The sequence below is a fragment of the Drosophila eugracilis genome, unplaced genomic scaffold (genome assembly GCF_018153835.1).
Source record: "Drosophila eugracilis isolate 14026-0451.02 unplaced genomic scaffold, ASM1815383v1 contig_2154, whole genome shotgun sequence".
In the NCBI taxonomy this organism is placed as follows: Eukaryota; Metazoa; Arthropoda; class Insecta; order Diptera; family Drosophilidae; genus Drosophila; species Drosophila eugracilis.
Genome location: NW_024573038.1, coordinates 2,049,776 through 2,073,197, shown reverse-complemented (window position 1 = coordinate 2,073,197; position 23,422 = coordinate 2,049,776). Strand labels below are relative to the sequence as shown.

General features: G+C 39.7%; 1 protein-coding gene across 2 annotated transcripts in view; it reads right to left on the bottom strand.

Moving 5' to 3' along the window:
* The window catches only part of LOC108108599, a 68,331-nt gene extending 45,274 nt beyond the window's left edge, over positions 1–23,057 (bottom strand). For both annotated transcript variants that reach the window (XR_001772476.1, XM_017216696.1), the window contains exons 1-3: positions 22,521–23,057; positions 2,829–3,099; positions 2,401–2,537 (exon numbers count right to left, since the gene is read on the bottom strand). Coding sequence is in view for 1 of the 2 variants with exons in the window: in XM_017216696.1 (XP_017072185.1) it covers positions 2,401–2,537; positions 2,829–3,099 (408 nt within the window). In the remaining variant the exon portion in view is untranslated. The remainder of the gene's footprint in view (positions 1–2,400; positions 2,538–2,828; positions 3,100–22,520) is intronic.
* Between the last annotated feature and the right edge of the window lie 365 nt (positions 23,058–23,422).

Here is a 23,422-nt window from a genome sequence, read left to right as displayed (position 1 = left end):
CAATAAATATCTTAAATCCTTAACTTCAGCATTAACACTTTGCAGATCACAACTTGCAGCTCACACCTTTTTACTTTTTGCTACAATAACTTGGTAAGCTTATGATATTCAAGTTAATTTTTTAATATTATTCCTCTATTTCTCCAGGTGCACCCACGTTATAGCAAAAAAGTGGTCTACAAATTCGGAAACACAAAATAAAAAGTTATAACTTATGCATGACAGATTTGTGCAAGGTGCAAAGCCCACGAAGGAACATTTTGCATACATCATCCGGGAAACTTATTCAAATGTACAAACTCGAATATGGGCGAGACTCCCAAGCGGATTGGTGAAATTTAAGGAGCAAATGGCATGGCAGCCTTGGAGAAGGGGAACAGATTTGCTGACTACCACTTCCTGGGACTCAACTGCTCATTGCGATGTTTACGCAAATTGCAGGGGAAATCAATTATTTTCGAAATTGAAATTGACGTTTCTCTGACAGCTCGCCAAAAATGTTTTGAAGCGTGTCTAATTTCATTGTCAACGTGGGTGGTTCCCCTTCCCCTGAGCTTTCCGATTTGTTTGCCTATTTCCCCCACAGTTCCTGCATCTTTTTCCTTCCTATTTATCCCGCTTTTTCGGTGTCCCCAAAGGCTTTTTAAAGAGCTTCGGTGCCATTTAAAGAGCAGGCAGGATGGCTGGGCTCCAACTGCAATCGCTGGGAGTCCTAATTAAGCACGCACCGAATGCCAGAGCCCCCAAAAATGTCAGGAGATATGCCGCCAAGGCGAGAAATGGAGACATTCTACCTAACAACAATGAATGGGGATGGGAGACAGCGAGAAAGGCATACATATAGATTTCAAAATACCCTTAGACCATCATGGGGATGTGGACTAGAAGGAATCCTTTATAGTTAGTTTTGATCTGACCTTTTCTGTATCACATTTCATTCTTGAAATGTTGACCATTAAACAAGCCGTTTTTTTTAAGTTCAGGTTACGTTTTCATGTTTTTATTTTAGATTTCTAAGCTGTAGTATTCTGATATTTAAATAAGTAATCCTGAGTAGGCAACTTTAATTGATTTCTAAACACCAAAATTTCGTTTCATTTCGTTTGTATAAATTAAATGATTAACAAAATTGCGTGGAAATGGTTCTAGAGACTTAAATTAAAATTTTTTAAAACCAAGTCAGAAAAGAATATTATTTTATTATCGATTTATGGATCTAAATGGCAATAATGGATACTTAGATTTATACATAAATAAATATTATTAACGATAATATTTTAAAATAAATGTTTTCTTTAAAAGAAAATTAGGTGCATTTTTGAAATCATTTTAGGAGATGATAATAGTAAATTCCTATTAAAAAGCGCAATAAATAAAATTATTTAATTTAATATCATTAATTTCTATTAAGTTCAACCAATAATCGTTCTATTTTATCGGCTTACTCGTGGTGCCGATACCCGGTGCCTTTCCATATGGAATCCACATACCTTGCCCGGCTGGCGAGCACGGACAGCTCCTCCTGTGATATGTGCGAATCGGGTTGCCATTGTTGGAAACGGGGGATGTGTCTCGGAATATTTCACGGCGGTGCATTTGTGCGTGTCGCTGTCTCGTGGTAGCGAATGTGTGCGTGTATGGCTGGATGTGTCCCGTTAGAGTGCACTCCTCCTGCAGGACCAGCGTCCTGCTGCCCTCGAGAGCATATGTGTGTGTGTGCATTGCACTTTTATTCCGCTGACGCACGGCTAATCTTTGGCCTACGGCGCACTAAAGCCAACAAACGGACAGCGGATAGTGTACAGAGGACAGTAGACACTCTGGACAGTGGACTGTGGACAACAACACGAACTGGGCACACACTCCACTGGCTTGTCTGTATTAGCACAGTCAACGAAAACTTATTTTCTTTTCTCTATAAGTATAAATGTAAAAGACCCAAACAGCCGATAACCTTAGCTGATACACGTTAGCTTAACTTGATATCACATTTAACCTTAGTTTGATAAGTTTAAAATGTGTAATATAATAATAGGATTAAGAAATAGTACGATTAAAGTCTGTTAGTGGTTTTTGGTGAAGGTATTAAACTACTTGTTTTCCCATACTGAGATCCTTCCCATCTTCTATCCTAAAAATAAAATGTAGACAATCCAGTAATGTAAATATTGCAAAGCAAATAAGAGATTCGTTGCTATAAAATAATATTAAATACGTAAGTATGTTTAAAAATCTCTTTCTTAATATTAATAAAAGTTTTCGTTACTTAAAAATCGTAATGCTTAGACTATTTAAAAGTTAGAAAGGTCGGAAATTGACTACATTGGTATCTTCTTAAGTACGGGTCCCTAGAGAATGCCCATCACTGTCAAACGGGCACCACTGTCAACCCCTACTCACCTGGACAATGTCGCCTTGATCATGACCGGATGCTGTGAATGTCAAGTGACAGAGGAAGGGCAATTTATTCCACTGTGGCGTTGGCACTTTTATGGCATAGGTGCGTCCGATATCGCCATAATATGTACGATTGCAGACTGTCGGAGTGGGGAGAAGATGTGGAATTTGAGTTGGATGTACGGTTATGTAAACTACAGTAAACAATCGAAAGAGTAGACATTCCAATCCTTTGATTTAGTTAATTGTATCACAAAATTGGAATCCTTTCAGAACTTAAAACAAAATGGAATCCATAGTCAAAAGAAGCTCCACATTTTATAATTAAGTGCATACTGCTATCCCCCAGTCCCCTCTTTCGATTGTTTACTGTACTATTTGTTAACCCCTTCCACCAGAGAGGCGGACGACAGCTGGCGGCATTCACTCACCGGAGCAATGTTTGGGCTCATCGCTGCCATCGGCGCAATCGCTGCGTCCGTCGCAGTATTTGTCCAGGGGCACGCAGATGGTGCCGCTGTTCCCGCTGCCCTTGCAGGAGAACTCGGAGACGCGGCAGGCGAGTCCTAGGGTGGTGGCCAGCAGGACGACCAGGACCGCTGGCAGGAGTAGCTGCAGCTCCACCAGCCGCTGCAGCGGAGATGAAGATGAACCGCACAACCGGTGACGGCAGTGTTTGTGACGTCTCCCCATCCTGGGCATCTGAAATGGGCGGAAGGGTGGCGGGAGGAAGGAGATTAGTTGAGTCAACAAATTGTCAGGTGATGTGCTGGAATCAAAGCGCTCCTGTCAACCGGAAAATGAGATGACTGTGAGTCGGAGGAAACGACCGCCGCCTGACCTAGATGAGTGGTGCGAATTTGAACAGACAGGGGGATGTTCACCCCGTCAGTTCTCCTCGCAGATCAGAAAGCAAACACAAATCGCAGCGATGGAGTTGTGAGTGTTTACCCTTTAAGTTTCAAAGTTCACTTGTGAGGAGTACAAAGGTCAACTCATAAAGCTTTAGTAGCATGTAAAAAGTATTATATATCTGAAAACTTAGGTGGCACATTGATACTTCTACACAAAATAGACATTAAACTTTCTAGTTTAGTTGCTAGCCATTTTAAGTTACTTCATGACAACTTTAGCCATAAAGTATCTTCTTCTTCTTCTTCTTAAATGTACTTTCCTTCTTTCATAAATCATTCGTTGAAACCTTTAAGAATTCCCTCACCTGGCTTTGTTTTAAATTATTTCCCTTTGTCTTATCCCTGCCACCCACTTCCTCCTTTCATCTCTGCAAACTGCCCCTTGTGGCCTTCTCATTTTTCTGCAATTTCTGCTTAGCCCCCAGCTAATTATTTTAGCTTCAGTTGGGATATTTCTCCTTGGCCACTTGTAAGTTTCTAAAAACAACAGGAACAAAGAAGGGAGCAAAACGCCCGACTTCGGAGTTAGTCCTTCGGTCCCCGAGCAGCAGAAGCTCCCCAGTTTCTTGGGCTAAGTAACTGGAAGTGTCCCGGTTGGCATTATCTCCATTCCATCCTTAACCTCGCCGACTCACACACACACGAGAGGGAAGCTACAATTATAGCACAAGTCGAGCGGGAAACATATTGACAGCAGAAAGCCACGAGGGTCCTACTCCGAAGAAAAGGACCGGGACCGGGAAAATGGGGAGCCAAGCGCTATGAGTGTTTTCCCGTTTGGCACGCGTCGCTTTTCCCTGTCTCCTTGACTATTTTTCCTCCAACTGCGGGATTGTCATGCCACATTATTATGCTTTATTTCCGTGAGCCATCTTCTGCTTTATTTTTATTAAAAATGTCGGCCAGCTGCCAAGTGCCAGCTTGGAATTCGCCTCTTAGTTTTTCTAACTTCTTACATTATAAACGAAATATATTTCGGGAAGTGAAAAAATAAACTTGCAGTCTAATTGGGATTTCTAAAATATAAATATATATATATATATCGATATTTTAGGAGTAGAAATATATCGGAAAAATAAATCCATAACACTTTTACTTTTATAAAATTTCTTTTCCTTTAAAATACTTTTTTAAATATTTCAGCTATGCAAATTTATTTTCCTTTCTATTTTTCATTCCTTTCTCTGAATATCAAGCGAACTCTGTTGTGTAGGGAAAAGTGCCGCTCGAGACGGCGTCTTGGACTTGGACTTCTCCTTGCCCTTTTAGTTCTTCCGGGCTACTGTTATTGTTGCTGTGGCTGTGGCTGGTGTCCTGCGCTGAAGTGTTTACAGCACTTCCGGCGCATAATGGAAAACAAAAGGCTTAAAAGGGGATACACAAAGGATTTGAGCAATCAAGTGCGCTTCTGAGCACGCAGACCGATAACAGTTTTATTCCTGCTCGCTTTTCCAGCCTTTTTTCTCGCTCGCATTTTTTCCTTGCACCTGCCATTAAGTTGAGGACTAAGGAGAAAAGATGCTTTCGCCCTCAGTTTGTTTCAAAGTCATAACAATGCTGAGTTTTCAATATGCGCCCAAAGGAGCCCACACGTATGCGTCATAAAGTCTTCCATGTGCAGGGCAAAAAAAAAAACGGGGAAAAAAAGGAGTAAAGAAACGGGGCATAAAACTTCAAGTAGTTAGGTCCAAATGTCTGCACGGTCTTAGCCAGCAACAACAATGAGGCCCGAAAGGGTGGACACAGAAAAAAGGCATTTCAAGGGGTCTGGCTTTTATGTCTAAAGTTTCACTTGAACGTCGAGCACACACCCACAGGAGTTCTGGTAAAAGGACATTTAAATTCTGTAGGGGAATGCAACTACATATGTGCCAAAGGGATTCCGGGCTCGGGGAATTTTAATTATAAAACTCCTCAGGTTTTTCGGCCGAACATCCACAAAAATAGGAATATCGCCCACCTAATGCAATGCATATTCGCCCAACTTCCTGTTTGATTGAGCTTAAGAATGCAGTTACAAGCAGCTGGAAATCATGAATAAGGCTGCTGCCGAGCTGGAAGGATAATAACCAGAGATGGGCAAGGGAAGTCGGAGGATAATCGGTTGCTGCATCAACAACCATCCCTCATCCCTCGGGTCAAAAGCAGAGCCAGGAAAAAACAGGGAAGCGGCTTGTAAGCCATTCCTAAGCCACATGCCAGCAAACAGGACCATCCAAGGCCAGAGAACAGGCAAAAGGAGAGAGAAAGGCAGAAAGAAGGCTAACAACAATGGAAGAACCTCCAAAGAAGAAACATTGAGTGAGCAACTTCCAGGAGAATACTCAAACAAATACAAGACACGATAACACTGAGAGCTCTATTTAACCAAAAAATAAACTTGGCAGTAGAAAAGAAAATTGTTAAATAGGTCATAGCTTTTCCTCTTGGGTATACTAAGAAATTGAAAATGCATAATATTAATTGGAAACCTAATAATAGTTTTTCCTTTCACCTTTGAAACCCCAACGATGAAAAACCCACTCTATCCTTTCACTTTCATAGTTACCGCTTGTACAAAAAATCCTCAATTACACGAATACGTTTTGGCCACCTGCATCCTACAGCTTGTCAGGGCTTAAAGGTCTTTCATTTCATTTATGGCCACATGCAGTCGCCCTTCCAGAGCTAATCCAATCAATGTACTCCCCTGCCTTGGCACAATCAAATCCTAGTTACAATTTGAAGACTTCACCAGCACACACATGCCACAATTAGAAAGGGAGAGATGGAGTAGAAAAAGATAGACAGAGAGACAGAAAACTACAGGACGACTGACCAACTGGATGGCTAAGAATTTGCCACAATTGACAAAGAATTTATGCGATGCTTATGAAAGGCTTTCCAGCTAAGTCCCCTTTACCAAATGACAGAGTTTCACTTTTTCAGCAGGCACTACGAGTACGTGAAGGAAACTGGGAAAAGCCAATGAAAACGATGTCCTTTACTCCTGCAGCAGTAAATAAACGCATCTGGGCCAGAAAAGTGAATGCTAATAGACCACAGGAAAAAAAGAATCGGATATCTCAATTGTTTGGCTTTCAAGGAAAAGCCATAATTTATATATTGGAAAATGTTTCTGTCTGAAATGTTGCTGAAATTGTTTTATTGTTTGTGGAAAAACTGATTGATTTTGATAGTTTGGGGACAGAATGAAAACAGTGAAGAAATTTATTATTTTACAGATTGCAGTCAGAAACTATAACTATAAGGCCATTATTTATTTTTATAATTTTAGTAAATTTAAATAATTTCTATAAACAGTAACCATGTAGAACTTAAATTTTTCCCAGTGGGAAACTGAAATTAGAAATCTTTGCCCGACAAAAAGTTTAAAATCACGCTGAAAATGTGGCCATTTCTGTTTTTCCATTTCCTGGTAGTGGGGCAATTGCCACCAAAAAACAACAACCGAAAAAAGAATAATATTTATAATTAAATTAATAAGAAACAGCATCAAAAGCCGGCCGAAAGAGGGCCAAAAGGCGACTCGAATGGCCAGCAGGCGTCAAGAAATTAGCATAACAAAGCCATTAGGAGAGGCACAGGGGAGTTCCAGTGGATTCTGATTTCAAAGCCAGCAGCCAGGCGACTGTGGCAATGACAGAGGGGCAAGACCGAGAGGTTGGAGTTTCTGGGTGGGTAGATGGGTGGTAGGAGGCGCTGCCGGGCAAAACGGCAACACAAACACAAACAGACTACGAATGTCACCCGCAGAGTCCAGGATACACCAGCAAAAACATTTTTAGAAATTTCCAGCTGAGAGCTGAGGCAACAATAAATATGAAAACTAATCCGCCATTTATTTAAATATTCGTATTCTTAACTGTTAATACTGTTATGAGTATAATGAAACATTTAGAGATGGAAAATAAACTCTGAAGCCTGTTCTACATATCTTAGCAATCCCGAAAGCTTAAATAATACCTTTTTTTTAAGGTAGGAACAATTCAAGTTTTCCTCTGAGTAATTAATAATTAAGTGAGCGATAAAAGAAGAAAACAGTTTGTCATCTTAGTGTAGGCAACTAATTTTGTCACAAGTTTTCATTAATTTCAAGCCAACATTCGAATGCATTTAGGATAGATTTTTAGACAGACTTAAACTAAAATCATATTAATTGTTTATAAATCTAATTCTAGTTCTTTCCTTTCTTAATTAAAGAATTTTATGATAAAAATTTAAATGAAATGACGAATTGTGAATGAATTGTGAAATTTTCCCAGGTGTAGCAATGGCTGCGATTTTTTCCGCGCTTCTCTTTTTTCATTCGTTGTCTACGTGCGAAGCTACTTTTTGAGTAATGGCCAAGATTACGCTGCAATGTGATGGAAATGGGAAATGGGGAGCAAGGATGCGGAGGAGGGCATGGCGGAGGGCCTGTCGCCTGTCTTTGCACAATTTAAAGTTGGTGTCACGCATCACGCTTCGGTCTAATGAGTCTCGTTTCTCCTCTCGTTTGCGCTCCAGCTTCGTCTGTGGCAATTGCAACGTGATTTGGCCAACGCGGCTCAATCAAGTAGGGTGACTCAGGGGGAGTAAGAGAAGTAGGGATAATGGTTACACGCCCTGATGAACTTGGCCACGGACAACGTATGACTAATATATATAATTGGGAATCAGCTAAGGCGAATTAATCAAACGAAAAAGTAGTTTTGCAGACTAGAGTTATGTTATCAATAAAAGGGGAGTTATTGTGCTGAGAAAATATGAGTAATAATCTGTCTTAGAAGCTGATTGGAAACTGGGAAAGTACACCTAATTTGGGCATAAACAAATCATAGAAATGAGATTTTTAATGCCACATAGAGTAATTTGAAAACTATAAGAAACGCCCAAGAAAGGTCAAACTATAAAAATGATAGACTGTTTGCCACGAATATTATTATTGTTAATTCAAATAATTCAAATAATAAATTAACTTAAAACATATTTTAAATGAACCAAATAATAATTATTGTTTTATCTCAAATCTATCATTAATTTTATGGGTGCATACTTGAACGTTAATCAGTTTATTTTTTTTATATGCTTAACATTTGTTATAAAGCTAATAAGCATTAATTGTTGAGATAAATAATGAGCTTAAATCTTCAAAACCATATTTAATAAACCTTGACGTATTCTAGAAACTATCAAAAAAAATAATTAACGAAAATATTAACCCTTTGTTTAGCAACAATAAAGAAATAGATAAAACTTTACAGTTTCTTGGAAAAAAACAGATAAAAGAGGATAAGTTTGCTGTTAACCATGTTCCACTTCTCTGAACAGGAATTTAATCAAACTCCCTTGTGGTGACTTCATCCAACTGACATATTTTACTTCCCTATATCATCTGCCATATGATATGACTTATCTGCCACATACTCCTGTACTTTATGTCTCTATGAACTATTTCTCATGCTGACTATCAACTTGCGAGCGAAAATACCAAAAGTCATGACCATTAAAGTTGGCAAACATAAAACTGACGCAGTTGCGAAAGCGAAGGGGCCGAGACTTTTTGCACATTAAAAATGTAAACTTAATTTTAAAGCCGAGCCGGGTCAGAGAGTGGAATGGCGGGAATTTGCAGCTAAAGTTGGAATCGGTGGCCGAAGGAGGAGGGGCCCTGGATCTCATACAACTATAATGCCGAATCCCGACGGCTCCTTCGCAGAGGAAACATTTCGCATAAAATGCCAAATGCTCTTGTCCTGCCAGCATGTGTGTGGGTGTGTGTGATTGTGGGCGTGGTCGTAAAGCAAACGATTGTAGCCAAAGCTACAAACTGACAACAATGTAGACCGTCGTGGATTTTTATGCCCGGCAAACTGTAAAAAGGGCCAAAGCCCCTGCACCCTCGGCTTTTCTTCCAAACAAATTGCATATGAGCATTTTGCATTTTCAATTTAAATTTCTCGCGCTCACAACGCCGAGGCATTCCAAAACGGAGAAAGAATGGCGAGGCAGGCTGTGAAAATTGAAATTCACGCTATCTCTGCATATAATTTCTTTTACAAAAAAGAGGAAGCAGTAAAAAAATGAAAAGCCCTAGGGCAATGAACTTCTGGCCCCAGCTAATGCAGGGAGCATAATGCATTGGCCTAGGCCAAATGAAAATCTCGAGGTGAGTTCAAGGACTGGCCAGACGTCGTCGGTAGCCTTCGGCGCCAGGACTAGACATGGCTTTTCTTTTCCTTGGATTTTCTCTCCTTCCATTTCATTTCGTTTGCATCTTTTGCCTCCTTCGAACTGGGCATAATGAGTTCCACATCGTCTTGGGCGTACACATACACATTGCGCATACGCCACGTCTGACATGTGTTTAATAGAAATAATAGGGGAATGTCTTAGGAAGTCTTTTTTTGTCTGGTGACTTAATCATACTTCTTCTTTCAATCAAATCTTTAGAATTGCCAGCCTTTAGCTACTAGTTTTCAAGCATTTAACCATTTTGTTATTTTTTACCTAAGAAATTTCTGGAATTTGATATTGTTTTCCCAAGTCTGGCTTACCTATTATTGGCAGAACTTAGCTCTCTCCCAGACACCGCAAGGACAAACCGAGATAGCACCACAGACAAGGGAAAGAGATGGCGCGGCATAGGCTTTTGCATTTAATCTTATGAATCTTTGAACATACTTTAGCACTTTGACACTTTTGCCCATCGCCAGCGGCGGCGACCGAGTCAGGCGATGGCAAACAGTTTTCGGTTGGATTTTTAGACTTTGTTAGCAGCATCAGAGTGCTATTAGTGTGTGGCCATGGGATGTAGGGGCTTCAGGGGGTACTGAGGGTTCTGGGGGGCTAAAATCCTCTCCTACGTGTGGCGGCTTTGGGAGTATCCAAGATTAATGGCAGTTGGTGGGAAAATGCTGCTTTTAGGTGGCCTATGAATACGACGTGCCTGAGTGCCATAGTTTTAGGGTCTATTTATAGCACATTTACTACTTCTCTGCGTTAAAAACGGGCCCTGTATTGATTACTCCTTAATCAGGAAGATATATAGGTCGGGAAGTTTAATGGGATATTTGAGGAGAAATACAAGATCCAGGGCTTTTTTATTTAAAATGAATGATTTCAGAAAAGAAGTATTAGATAAAATGAGTTAATATTAAAACCAGATTAAGTCCAAAACTTAAAATTGTCATTTAAATTAAACTATCAAAAGTTTCTTGAAGAATTCAAGAGAACTAAAAGCTTTAATCCACCATTTGGGGATATTCTATTTATTTGCATAGCTCCAACAATGTGTGCCATAGGTTGGTTGGAAAATTCACCCAAAAATATATTTCAAATTAAAGAAAAACAGCCGTAAACACATAGAAAGAGTTTTTGGGGGATTTAGTTTGTGTTGGGAAGAAATGTTCGGTTTTATTTTGTGGTGTGGCACTGCAACTAAATGGAAAATGAAAAATTTATAGAAATTCAAATGCAATGGCAGCCCCAAGTAAAGCTGGCTTAAAGACCCAGACCCGGAATGGGTTACGGAAACAAACTGAAAAATATAGCGGAGACTGGCAAAAATGGGGAACTGAGAGCTATCAATGGCAGCAGTTGCTACAAAATGCCAAATTTGCATATAAAGTAAAATTGAAAATGCCACTGGGAGTGGGCTGAGGAAGCAGAAGCCAACCGAAAAAACGAAAACGAAAAACGAAAATCGGAAAAAAGGGGGAAAGGAAAGCTTTCGAAAGCCGACAAATGCAGTTCTTGACTCGGCCTGCATTTTCCAGTCCGCAATCGCTTTAACCTTTCGGTTTCCCCTCCTCTGTGGCGTTTTCCTTAAAAATATTTACATTGATTTGCTTGGCTTTGACTGCCAGAATTCCTCTGCCGCCCTCCACTTTCCGCTGCGTTGAAATATAAATTGCTGGCACTTTATATTTGATAGGCAGACTTGCGGAAATGCGCGTCACGTACATTGGGGAAAATGGAGATGGGATGGAGAGCACTGGCACGGGATGATCCTGAGTCAGAAACCAACAGAGGTCACAAATCACAGGCCTCAGTACGATTCAAGCCTCGTTCGGGATCACAGAGATGACTGCGTGAGTGTGGTAGGGGGTTAAATACTAATTTATATTACAATATAGTATGTCCAAAAATATTTATTATTTAAAGGCAACTCTCTGAAAGACTACTCCTTGTAGTAGTAACTTGCTTTAGTTATGTTTCCTTAAAAAGTAAGTTAAGCAATGAATGTAAACCGAATTCGCCTAATAGCTGTTATGTTACAGATATGCCAAAGTTGTAGTGTATTTTTTTCAGTGCACTTTCGTTTCGGGCGGTACAAATACGCAGCATTTAATTGGCCTCACGCAACCACCTCTTTGTATTCCACCGCTGCCCCACGCGCAATGCCGTGAACTATTTTCGTGTACTTTCCCTCCTTTTTTCCGCGTTCTGTAGGTTTTGGTTACGCTGGAGCAGGTATACCAGGTAAACCAGGTAAACGCTGGCGGGAAACGAATCGGAGGATCCAATCCTCCTGGCCACGGCCTAACTGATACAAATTTGTTACACGTACAGCTGCGGGGAGGCGAAAGATACGGCCGTAGTCGAGTACGTGTGTTCGTTAGCCTAAAATCCGCGTGGCCTAAACACTCCCCCGGCCATGTTGCCTTCCATGTCCTGGCCAGGCTAAAAACTAATTCGAAATTCATGGGCTCGATTTGCATTTTTGATTACTCGGAATACACTGCACTACACGGCAGAGCTATGTGGTTGTAGTTGGTTTCATTGTCTTCGAGGAAAACTAGGATATATCTACACATACATATTAAAACGGATATTTGGGGGCGAGTGGGCGTAAAGGTGTGATATTTATATTTACGAAAGGAAAACTCTATGGCTTCAGGGATCTGGGGACATAGGTGGGGGATTTTTCGTTAGTTTTAAGTAATTGGGCGCCGTTTTATGACACACACACACACTCTCTCTCAGGCCATGGCTCATAGTCAGGTACTCACTTGGGGCGCATAGCGGAAAACACATAAATATTAAAATAAAAATAAAATTATAATGTATGCGTTATGGTTTAATTGGTTGCAGTAAAACGTGTCTCTTTTTCTTCCTTTCCTCTCGTGTGCTGCATTTTTGTGGCTTTAATTAAAAGCATAGGAAGGCAAGGTGGCAAGCTGGCAAGCTGGCAAGCTGGCTAGCTGTGAAAATGGCAGAGGAGGACCTGACAGAATGTAAACAGAACGGGAAAACTGGGGGAATCTGGGGAATGTTTTCTGCCATAAAACAGCGACTGTAAAATGTGCATAACTAGCTGGGGAGGGTTTTTTAATTTAATGGCTGATTGAAATTCGAGTTGATTACATTTTCTAGCACCGTTTTTATATAGTTTCGCCTATGAAAGGTAACACAATTAATTTGGTTCATGACTTTTTTATAACTCAATTTAATGAAATATTCGGGAGAAATTTTTAATAAAAGTTGGGAGAAAAGCAAGCCAGTTTATGATATAAATTGAAATGTAAAAAACAATTGCAAAAATCAAGCAAAATATTCTTGAATAGATCTAAAAGTCTGATTTAAGCTTAATAAAATGCTTATTAGTTAAGTTATATTAACAATATATGAGCTGTACCAGCTCTTTGCCCAAAACAGCGACCAATTTAATGATCTTCATTGTTCACTTCAAAACCAATCCACTTTCGCAGGATAACAAACAACACGAGGCACTAGGCCCACTTATTTAGCAATTTTTCGGAAATATGCAGAGAATTAAGCCATGGCAACCCCATCGGGGATAATCCCGACCCAATTTTCACAGATTTCCATCCCCCATTTGTGAAACGCTCCTCATTAAGCAACCCAAAATGCGAAAGCCACCCTGCCCAACTAATGGCCACAGCCCATTTGGCTGTTACCTTCATTAGGACACTTCACCTGGTTGTCACCTGCAAAGGCAAACGCCAAGGCAGGCAGAACGGAAACTAGCAATTCCATTGCATAACAACATGAAAATGTGCTAATTTGTTTAGTCAGCGCCACTTTCCAACTGCACTAATGCTGACAAATAACTATAATAATGACAGTAGCAGTAACAGCCATTCGGGGTGCTGCGACAAAACTTTCAAATATGCTAAGCCCCAGTCTCGGAATTATTCAGTTTCGGCCCGAAATGTCTGGGATCCCCATTGTCATTGCCTCTGATGGCGTTGATTGTCTACGTGTTTGCGTGTCACCCGAACATTACGGCCAGAATGTCAGACAACCACGAAGCCGCCTCCTACTCACCTCTGCGCTGCTGAATGGCTTAATTAGTCAAAAATTTTGGCAATGTCTTGCACCTGAATACGCAGTGTCTTAATGTACAACCACTTCAAGAAATGGCTTCTGAGAAGAGAGTTCGTTTGAAGGAAATATTAATATGTTAGCCTTTATGAAGTGAAATATCTTACTTTTTTGTACTTAGGCTCATTTGACCTTTTGTGTTGTGAAAACTGTTAAAACCGTTAGTAGGATTTAAAATAATTAAGTAATAAACTCAAAATATGCTTTTAGGTTGTTTCACACCTTATAAAATGAGATATAATGGCTATCGCAGAAGTCAAAAAAGTAGTCAAGTCTATGCCTGTCACGGCTTTCTACTGCATACTTTTAGGCAGCTTTAAAATCTTATCTTAAGACAAGATATTTTGACTAGATTAACATTTCACACAAATCCATGAATCAATATTTTCATATATGTGCTAATAATATAATCTTTCCCGAAACGTTATTTACACCTCTTAATTAACCCACTGAAGGTAAAGTAACCTTATCACCGAAAAATGTCATATCAATTTGTGGCAACGACTTGAACAATAAATTACATTAGCGACATTTACTTCATTCCCTGTTTTTGTTTGATTAAGTCCCTCTATGCAGCGTTGGTGGATGTGTTGATTTCGCAGGGACTTTTCCTACCGTTTATATGTACTGGCACACGTGCCTGCCAATTCTACTGCTCGGCCATGTTTCCTAATCAATAACCTTTATCACCCTGTCGTTGGTGGCTTTAATTAAAGTTCAAACTGTCAGACGGCAGCTGCTGAATCGAACGGACGTAAATTGAATTTTAATGTACGTATACGTAATATTTCGTCGGTTTCCCCAGTTTCACCGCCTTTAATGCAATCAATAGACGAGGAGCAGAGCCCAACTTAGCCCACATTGCTCAGAACAGTGAGTTCTGAAGCAGCCACTTGACAACCTCCCGCGGAAGAAAGGGGGAAAATGCTGAGGAAAAGCTGGGTGATCATGGGGGAGGCGAGAAAAAAAACGAGGAACGCCGACGTCCTCAATTTTTGTCTTCGTCTGTTTTTGTTGTATTCTATGGCCTAGTTTTTGGGCAGCGTGCAACCAAAGCGTTATTGGCGCCTATTAGAAAAGGAAATTTCCACCAGAGACTGGCAGGCGGAGAAAGTGAAAAGTGGAGAGTTCGTAATTGGGTGAGAGAGTATGCCATAAATTCCATTGCGGTCTTTATAAGATGCTTAAATGTATGAATTATTAAATATGTTATTAAAACTTTCCTTAAAATTTGTATATTTCTCATTTCCAACACTTCATAAGCTACTCATTGTTGCAACTTATTGAAAAATAATTTTATTTGCCCTCTTCTTTATTAAGCTGAATACCTAACCAAATATTTGTCAATCCAATAATGTTTCTTTTATATTTACAGCCTCAAACATCGAAGTCAACAGAAATCAATTCCAATTAAATACTTTACATTTTTGAAAGTGAATAAATATGAGAAGAGCGCATATGCCTTTTCCCCATGCCAATCGATGGTTTATGAACCAGTTTGATGTTTGATATCCACTCGTTTCAGATTCCAACAGTGCACTTTTTGGCCAGAAGCGTGTTTATGGTACAATTTTTGGTATTTATTGGCACTTGATTTCTGTGGCCAGTAAGCGAGTGTCACGTATCTCTTTTTTCGTTTGTCTGAGCACTTGCTGTCACAGCTTTGTGAAGTTTTATCTTGGCAATTTATTTAGTTTTTATGCAAATCAAATTACGGCAAACAAAAAACGCAGAATACACAGAAAAACTATTTCAAATTTGCTTTGGGGCCGGCTAGCACTTTTCATTTAAATTCTTTTACTGTTTGCGGACCCATAAACGGGCTTATATGTAGTTTTTGTCATTCATAATTCCACTTTTAAAATTAATTGATGGCATTTTTTTGACAGCCACAAACCAAGGACGAGCGATAACAATTGCTGCCAGTTGGCCGGATTTTGTGATCGAACAATCGCCAAACTAAAATGTGCGGCAGCGGAAAATATTTGTCCAGCTTAAATTTGAATTTACTTTAATAAAATAATATTTAGTATGCGAGGAATTGATTTCCATATCGAATCCAATGAAATTTATGTGACTTTTGCAATTTGTCCAGCATCAATCTTTTGATTTGCCATTTCTGGGAAAAACTTTCAAATTAGCTGCTCAGCAATGAAAACAAGTCGAGACACAAAAAGCAATTGCTGTGACCAAGAAAATTCGTTTCCCAAACTAACTTTGTCTGCGAATTCATACCGAACTTCATGTCATGTCTGTGGTGGTGTGTGTGTGTGTGGGAAAGAAAGTATTGCAGTCTGCAGGAGGATTCTTAAGCGCAGTCGAAATATTTTCTCATTTCGCATCTCGCATTTGCTGTCGCTCTTGCAAACATTTTCCCCATCCCTTTCCATATGCAGAGTGAAACTAAATGGCGTGTAACAAGCTCCGAGCCATAAAAACAATAAACTAGTTGAGGTTTTTCTCGAAATATGAGGAAAGCGGCAAATGTCTTCGCATAAAAGAGAGAAAAAATTGAAAACATATTAAAGACTGGCGCCAAGAGTTGATCAAATTGATGCTTGACTTCTGGGACAACGGCCAAAACCGATGGCACAGCACAAAATTCTGCGAAACTTATAAACTTTGGCCGCCACAAAACTAAAAATAAAGTGAAATAGAAACGCCGGAAAATGAAATGGCATGTGAGTGAAAAAAAAATCGAAAAGCCAAAGAGAAGGAGCCGCAGACGCAGAGGTCCTTGCATTTCTTCGGCTCACGCAAACAGAGCGCAACGGACACGTAGGAGCCCGTAGAAGTTACATCTCTCCAAGGAGAAAGGGGGCGTGGCCGGAGGACCAGTGTAACTACCAACAACAAACAACAGCCCTCTTGGGCCTGCCAATGGCACAGTTCAATTTCGTTTTAGAAAAAAAAGCATAGAAAACAACCTACTCGAGCCACGAAAGGAAAAACGAAACTCGCCGGAAAAGGTTGTCATCGATTTAATCAGGACAAAGTTTTATATATTCCCTTACAGATTGTTCAGTTGCTTTGGGTAATTGTGACCGAGCTGACAATGCGAAAAGTTGGCTGTCTAACAAAAATGTCAGGTGACGAAGTTTCGCTAGCAATTTTAATCAATGAACTATTTATTCTCCTTTATCAAAATATTTTGTTTCCTAATAGAAAAATTCACTTTCTATGTAATTTTGTTTGATTTTTATTTGTTTTTGATTTGATTTGATTTATTAAAACAATTAATCGTAGAAGCCAAGAACACATAAATAGTATTTCTCAACATTTTACTGAACATTAATGCCATTTTATTATACTAACTAATTTTTAATATTTTTAAGTTCTGCAATAAGACTGATAAAACTAACAGGCTACTAGATAGATTAACCAAAGGCAAAAATAGGGCTAAAAGTTAAATGAAGTGAAAATAATATTTAATTAAGGGATGAAAGTACCAACTAAGTAATTTTTTATTTCAGTCTCACTCAGGAATAATTTTCAATTGTCCCTCAAAAACTACCAGCAAATGAAAATTCCCAATTTATATCAATCTTGCGGTTGTTTAGCAACCAACTGCTTTTATTAAAGTAGCAAAAGGTGAAAATTCTTGTATAGCTGCAATACAACCTTTGTTTCAATTTTCTGTATCTTATTTTGTCAAATGGCCATTGGGGGCACTAAACTGAACGAGAACAAATTCACCGAAACATGGAAAAGCCAGGCCAAGTGCTTCAATTTGCAATTGGCCACGTCAAGTTGAGTCCGACCAAACTTTGCATAATTGGCAACAGCAACTTGACAAGAAGGAACTTGAATCGAGACCCTCGAACTTGCGCCATCGCTTTCACTCCGCTTTCTCTGCAAATTTAATGCATCCGCCCTGGGAGCGGAGAGTCCAGTGAAATACGGTCCTAATTAGTGGCGACCCTGTGCCCATTTCAATTTCATTTTTTATTCCGCTCGCGCTGCACACAAAGGCCAAACAAAACGAGAAATTTAATTATTTATGAAAACATGAAAAGCAGCCGCTCTGCCTGCTAACATTTTTCATTAGAGCCGAGAGTTGGCCCCTCCCAACAAAAAAAAAACAAACGAAAAAGAAGGAAACACAGTACAATATAATTGCAAAGCTAAACCCAAACAGCAACCAACTTTGACCGACTACGGCCTGACCGCTATTGTGGCCTTGAAGCGACTGCAAAAATGGGCATAACGGCTGTGGAAAAACGGGGTCTAAACTCACATGTAATTTGCTTTTACCCCGAAAGTTCTGAGTTCCCAGTTCCGAGTTCCATTTTCAGCATGCAAGGCAAAGAGCAAACACCAGTACGAACATCATAAGGCCGCGATATATTAAACCCACACACGCGAGAGGGCCAAGAGCAGCCGAAAGTGGAAGGAAGAGGGGCCCATCAAATAGCTGCGGTTGCTGAAAGTCAAAGTGAAAGTACCAGTATCACGGAAGCCCCGAATAAAATGTCGGCCACATTATGGTAATTCACATTTGATATGTTGGCCAGCAAATGGATCCTGGTTCCGCTTCTAGATAGCCGTGTGCTACATGTGTCTGATACTTAAATTTGATTGATGTTATAAGCGGAATTCGGGTCTGATGTGGAATAATCACTTAGGCTGGATGACACAGAAATGCCCTTTTTATATATTTCTAGTTTATTCTAGGAATTAAAAGTATTTTCAGAAGGATAATCCTATTATTGCAAAGATCAAACATTTAATTTGGATAAATTCGAAAGAGGATACCATTATTACCCTTTTAACATACAGAAATACCTTTTAAACTTAAAATCAATTGCAAGGCCTTTCCACTTCTGTCAGAATACTTTCCTCCCAACCCAAACCAAAAAAAATATAGAAAGAACAGTGTTGGCTTAACTATTTACATTACAATATCATGTTATATTGTGTTCTCAAACAAGCTGAGGCTAAATGCCAATAAAACAAGCTTTTTAAAAACTTTTTCAGCTTTACATCCTTTTTTCATTGTTTCATTTTTTCGCAGGCATGTGTATCCTTTTCCATCATGTGTGGCTATCCTTCGCCGGTCGCTCTCATGTATCTATGCATGCAAAATGCCCATTTTGGTTGTTGGCTTAATGTTCCTTTTTTCGTATTTTGTATTTTGTATTTTTGTAGGGGCCACGTTTAGCCTTCAACTCTGGCCGCTGTTGTCTATTGATTTTTTCGGGCTTGCTAGTAGTTTCGCTACAAGGTTTTTAATATTTAAACGCCGGCCATGCCGTCTCACTCCGCCAGTGTCTATCTCTCTGTTGCGCAAACACAATTCGGAAATGACCCAAAAATGCTTAAATCTCAATAAAAGGGCATTTTGACTTGAACTGTCAGTCGGTGAGTGAGGCGAAGGGCTTTTCTGGGTCGATGTGTCGGGTCGTCGGGTTTCGAGTCGGATGGAATTGGTCGGCTTTTGCTATGGGAATGAGTATGAATGGGTATGGGTTTTCGGCTTTCGATGGGGTCTGGGTCTGTTGTTTCTAGTCGTCAACGTTTTCTATGCCAAGTACTCACACAGTGGCACTCTCGCAGCCTGTTGTTAGCTGGCCAAAGTGAAATTGTGTTAAAAATCGCATTCCTTTCTGTACTTCTGTGCAGCGGAAATTGAAAATAGCGTCGCGTTGTGTGCCACTCTCGTCCTTGTTGTTGCTGTTGTCCCAGTTGCTGTGCGAAATGCTCATATGGCATGAAAATTTAATTGGAGTAAAATGCTGCTGCACAACTCTCAAAAACTAGTTAGAGAGGGCAGAAACGAAAAAAAGGAAAGCGCAGAAAAAAAGCGAGAAATCGCCAGGAAAACTAGCACATAAATCAGCGAGAGTTTCCTTTTTCCCCCGCCACCTTTCACTCCTTTTTCGCTTTTTCCGGTTTCCAGATTGAAATGTGCATACGGCATTAGCTTTAAATATGGAAGAAGCTTATATAAATAACATGAATCTTGTGTGTGCGGCCAAGTGGCAACACAAATGTTTATTAGTCATATTAATAGAGCTGCTCGAAATACCCTTTTCGTTTGGGTACATCTGTTATTCTCTTTTTTGGAAAGTATAAGGGATTTCATGTATCAAAGGAGAAATTTACAAATTAAAAAGTAACTTTTAAAAAATTCTAAAAAAGTTGTTTTTATATTTAAAATAAACTTTAATAGATAAATCATCCATCGAATAGCGGCATTTGTAAGAAAACTTTCCTTAATTAAGCTACAATCCTTGCCTATTGCATACTTTTTTGGATTAAAAAAAATCATGGAAAAGAAAAACTAAAAACACCTATGAAAATGAACAATTATTTGGCTTAAGATTCTCTCGAATAAAGTAAAGAGGGCAATTTTATAAAGAACAAGGAGGACTGTATGTAATTTTCAGAGTTTGACAGTTAGGCATTAGAGTCCAATCTCATTTTTGCAGATTTAGCAGGTGGAAAATAAGCTGTTTACCGTCTGATCACAAGGACACAAACTATCCTTACAGTACTCCCCAATAAATCATGTAAACTAAATGTTTGTAGGCCAATAAATATTATTCTGAAAAATGCTTTTAATCTTAAATGAATATTAAACTCGACAATGAGTAATTACCCTTACAATATTTTTATAAATTAGTTTTAAAACAACAATGCAGTAATAAATTTCCGTAGATCCTAACCGAATAAAATCAATGGGTGTACTTTCCTCAGTTTCGAACACTTCCTTTTCCGATTTGGCACACTTTCATTTCTCCACACAGACTCGCACACACACGCTGGCACACACTGCAAGTAACGCCTAAAGGCTGACAACAGAAAACAAATTTATGATGACCAGTCGGGGGAGTTTGGCATGCATAAAATGTAACGATATCCCAGCTGAAGCCAAAATAAACACTTAATTTATGCCAGAGAACTCGGAACTGGTCCACGAGCGTGGGCCCGAGTGGGTGGGCTGCAGCAGTCGCCTGCGGGGTGCACTCTCCTGATAAATCAAAGCCCGCAAAAAGTCTTTGACACTGCTCTCGGCCATGGTCGAGTGGCTGTTGGAGAACTACCTACATTGCCACACCCACATTTCGTTGACTTGTATGTCTGCCTCTGCACTTGGAAAAACCATCATTGAGTTGCAGCATTGGTATGGAGGGCATCTCACTAAAAGCACTCATAAACAGCTGCAAATTACATCTGAAGTTCTAAGAACCATCAAAAGATGTTTGACACATAAAATGATTACTTATGGAAAGTGCCGCTTCAACTTCTCCATAAATAAATATTCAATTTACCTAATGCTTAGCATTTTCTTGTACTTTTACTAAGCTTTTAACGAAATAATCATGAAATCAAATATAAAACTCAAAATTTTATTTCTGTGCATTTCTCTGGAGAGTCTAAAACAAAAACACGTTACGTGCACACATTTTCTGCTGACATCAGCTGTTTTGGCTAGAGCTTACGGCTTAGATTTTAGCTCTGACCTCGTTCTCGCACGGCCCACAAGCCAAAGTAACAAACAAGTATAAAAACACAAAAACACAGAAAAAAAAAATAAAAACAGAACAAAATACAGAAGAAAAACCCAGAAGACAACGCAAGAATATGTTGTCCGATGGGCAAATATTTGTCGTAATGCGTAGAGCAAACAAAGTGCCTGGCATGATGAAAATATATTTGGGGAAAGTCTCGGAGCGGCAAGCCATAATGCATAACTCATACGCCACGTGGGCGTGAACATCCAGTTGATGTGAGTTGATGTTCTCCTCCCCTTTCTCGTACTTGTACAATGACAAAGTTAAACAGGGGCGAATGTAGATACCGCATAATGGCTCGTCATCAACAATCTTTAAAGCGAAATTAACTTGAGACGAGTTGAGAGTACATTGATAAGCAGAAAAGTTTCGGGACTCCTTCTAAAAACATTACACATTAAATATATTACAGGAATTTATTTGATGTCATTTCCATGAAAAGCAGAAGAAGTTAACCATTTTAGAAGTAAGTAATTCTCAGAACCCTGTGACTTCCTTGAGGACTCTAGCCGCTTTTTGTTTCCAAACCGTTTCAAGAAAAACTAACATATAAATGAAAGAGTTTTTTAATAGTTCACTTGCTATATTTTTATTTTCCTATACTTTTGTTTTTAAAAGACTTTTGAGTATGTTTGTTTCCAAATTAATCAGAAATAAACTTAAACTTCACATCTCAGCTCAAATTTCCAATATTAAAACTCCATTGACTGGCACTTTTCAGTACTAATCATACAGCCTTATCCTTTCCCACAGACCCACCCGTGAGTGTTATCCACTCAATTCCATTAAGAATTTGCCTGCCACAGAGACTCGAAAACAAAGCAGAAAGCCACATTTTCATTACTCAAGCACTCGGCCCGGAAATCTGTGCCCTGACCTGTCTCAAAGTTCGTTTGGCAGGCCTACCTGTAATGCAGTCACAGGCCGCAAATAATAGACAAAAGCCAAAAACTATGTCAGCCGGGGCGCACGAAAATAACCAATACAAAAATAATCCAACAGTTGATACTCGGTTCGTTGTCCTACAAAATACAAAAACCAAAAACAAAAAAAAAAAGAATACAAAAATCCAGCGACAAGAGGCTGCCTGCAGACTTGTCTTTGTAGCCGGCTTAAGGATTGCCCTCCCTCTATATATATCCGCCTTTATATAGAGTACATAATGTATACGTGTGTGTGTGTGTGTCTAACCGAGGAGATAAGCTTGCACACACTGATACACACACGCAGACACACACACCAAGGAGGGCAGCCTTTCTCGGTCGGATTACCTCCTTTCCACACCGGGTTGTCCCCTGCCTTGCAAATGTGGCACGTAAGGAATTTTCGATTTTTTTGACTGACTTGGCACTTTGCTTACTTTAAGTTCGCTTCGTTGATGAGCTGCTGATGACTTCGAACTGCCTGCGAAAATGCTTCGTTTGTTTTTATTATTATTGTTTTTTATTCTTCGCTCCGTAGATCCTTATGTTTTTGTTGGTGACATGAGGCGTCGGCGACCTTGACTGTCAGCTGCACACATTTCACTGCCCAGGCCTCGGAAAAGAGGCTGCTGCTCTTTAAATCTTCACTGTTTCATCAGCATTTTCCTTTTTGTTTAAGTGTGGCTTGACTGCGGGCAATCAATAAAACAACACTCCGCACACGTTGCGTATACGTAACGACTATCTGCTGATTTGGCACAATTTTCCTTTGTGGAAAAACTCACAAGAACACACTGTACGCACTAGAGCACTCAAAACTCCTTCGATTGGATTTCGGAATAAATTTTTATATTTTTATATTGCTGCATATTTAATTAATTTCTAAATTTAACCGCTAAATGACAACGCGCTGAGGCGATTTTCATGCGATTCTCAAGACTGCGCGCTGGGGATTCTGCACGTAACGCGTCCTTGTTCCAACTACTGACGTTCGAACGTAATGACTTGGCCACAATCTCGGAATCCTGGACGCCCCGAAAGGCAGGCTAAAAAGAAGCTTTTGCCCCGCTCTCTGACTTTTCCGCTTCTCTCCCATTTCCATTCAGCGGATTTTCTGCCCATGCGCAGCTAACAGCATTTTCTCTCTCTGCACGTGCACCTTACTTTTTGGTCTCTCGCTTTGGCCTCTCCACGGTTTTGTTTTGTTTTCGCCATTCGTCGTTAGGCAAGGTTAACAAAAACAAAGCTCTGGCGTCTGTGTGAGCGTTTGCCAGCTCTTCGATGTGTGTGCGTCTGGGCGCCAACATTCCAAAACATCTGATTGCTGTCAAAAAATGTT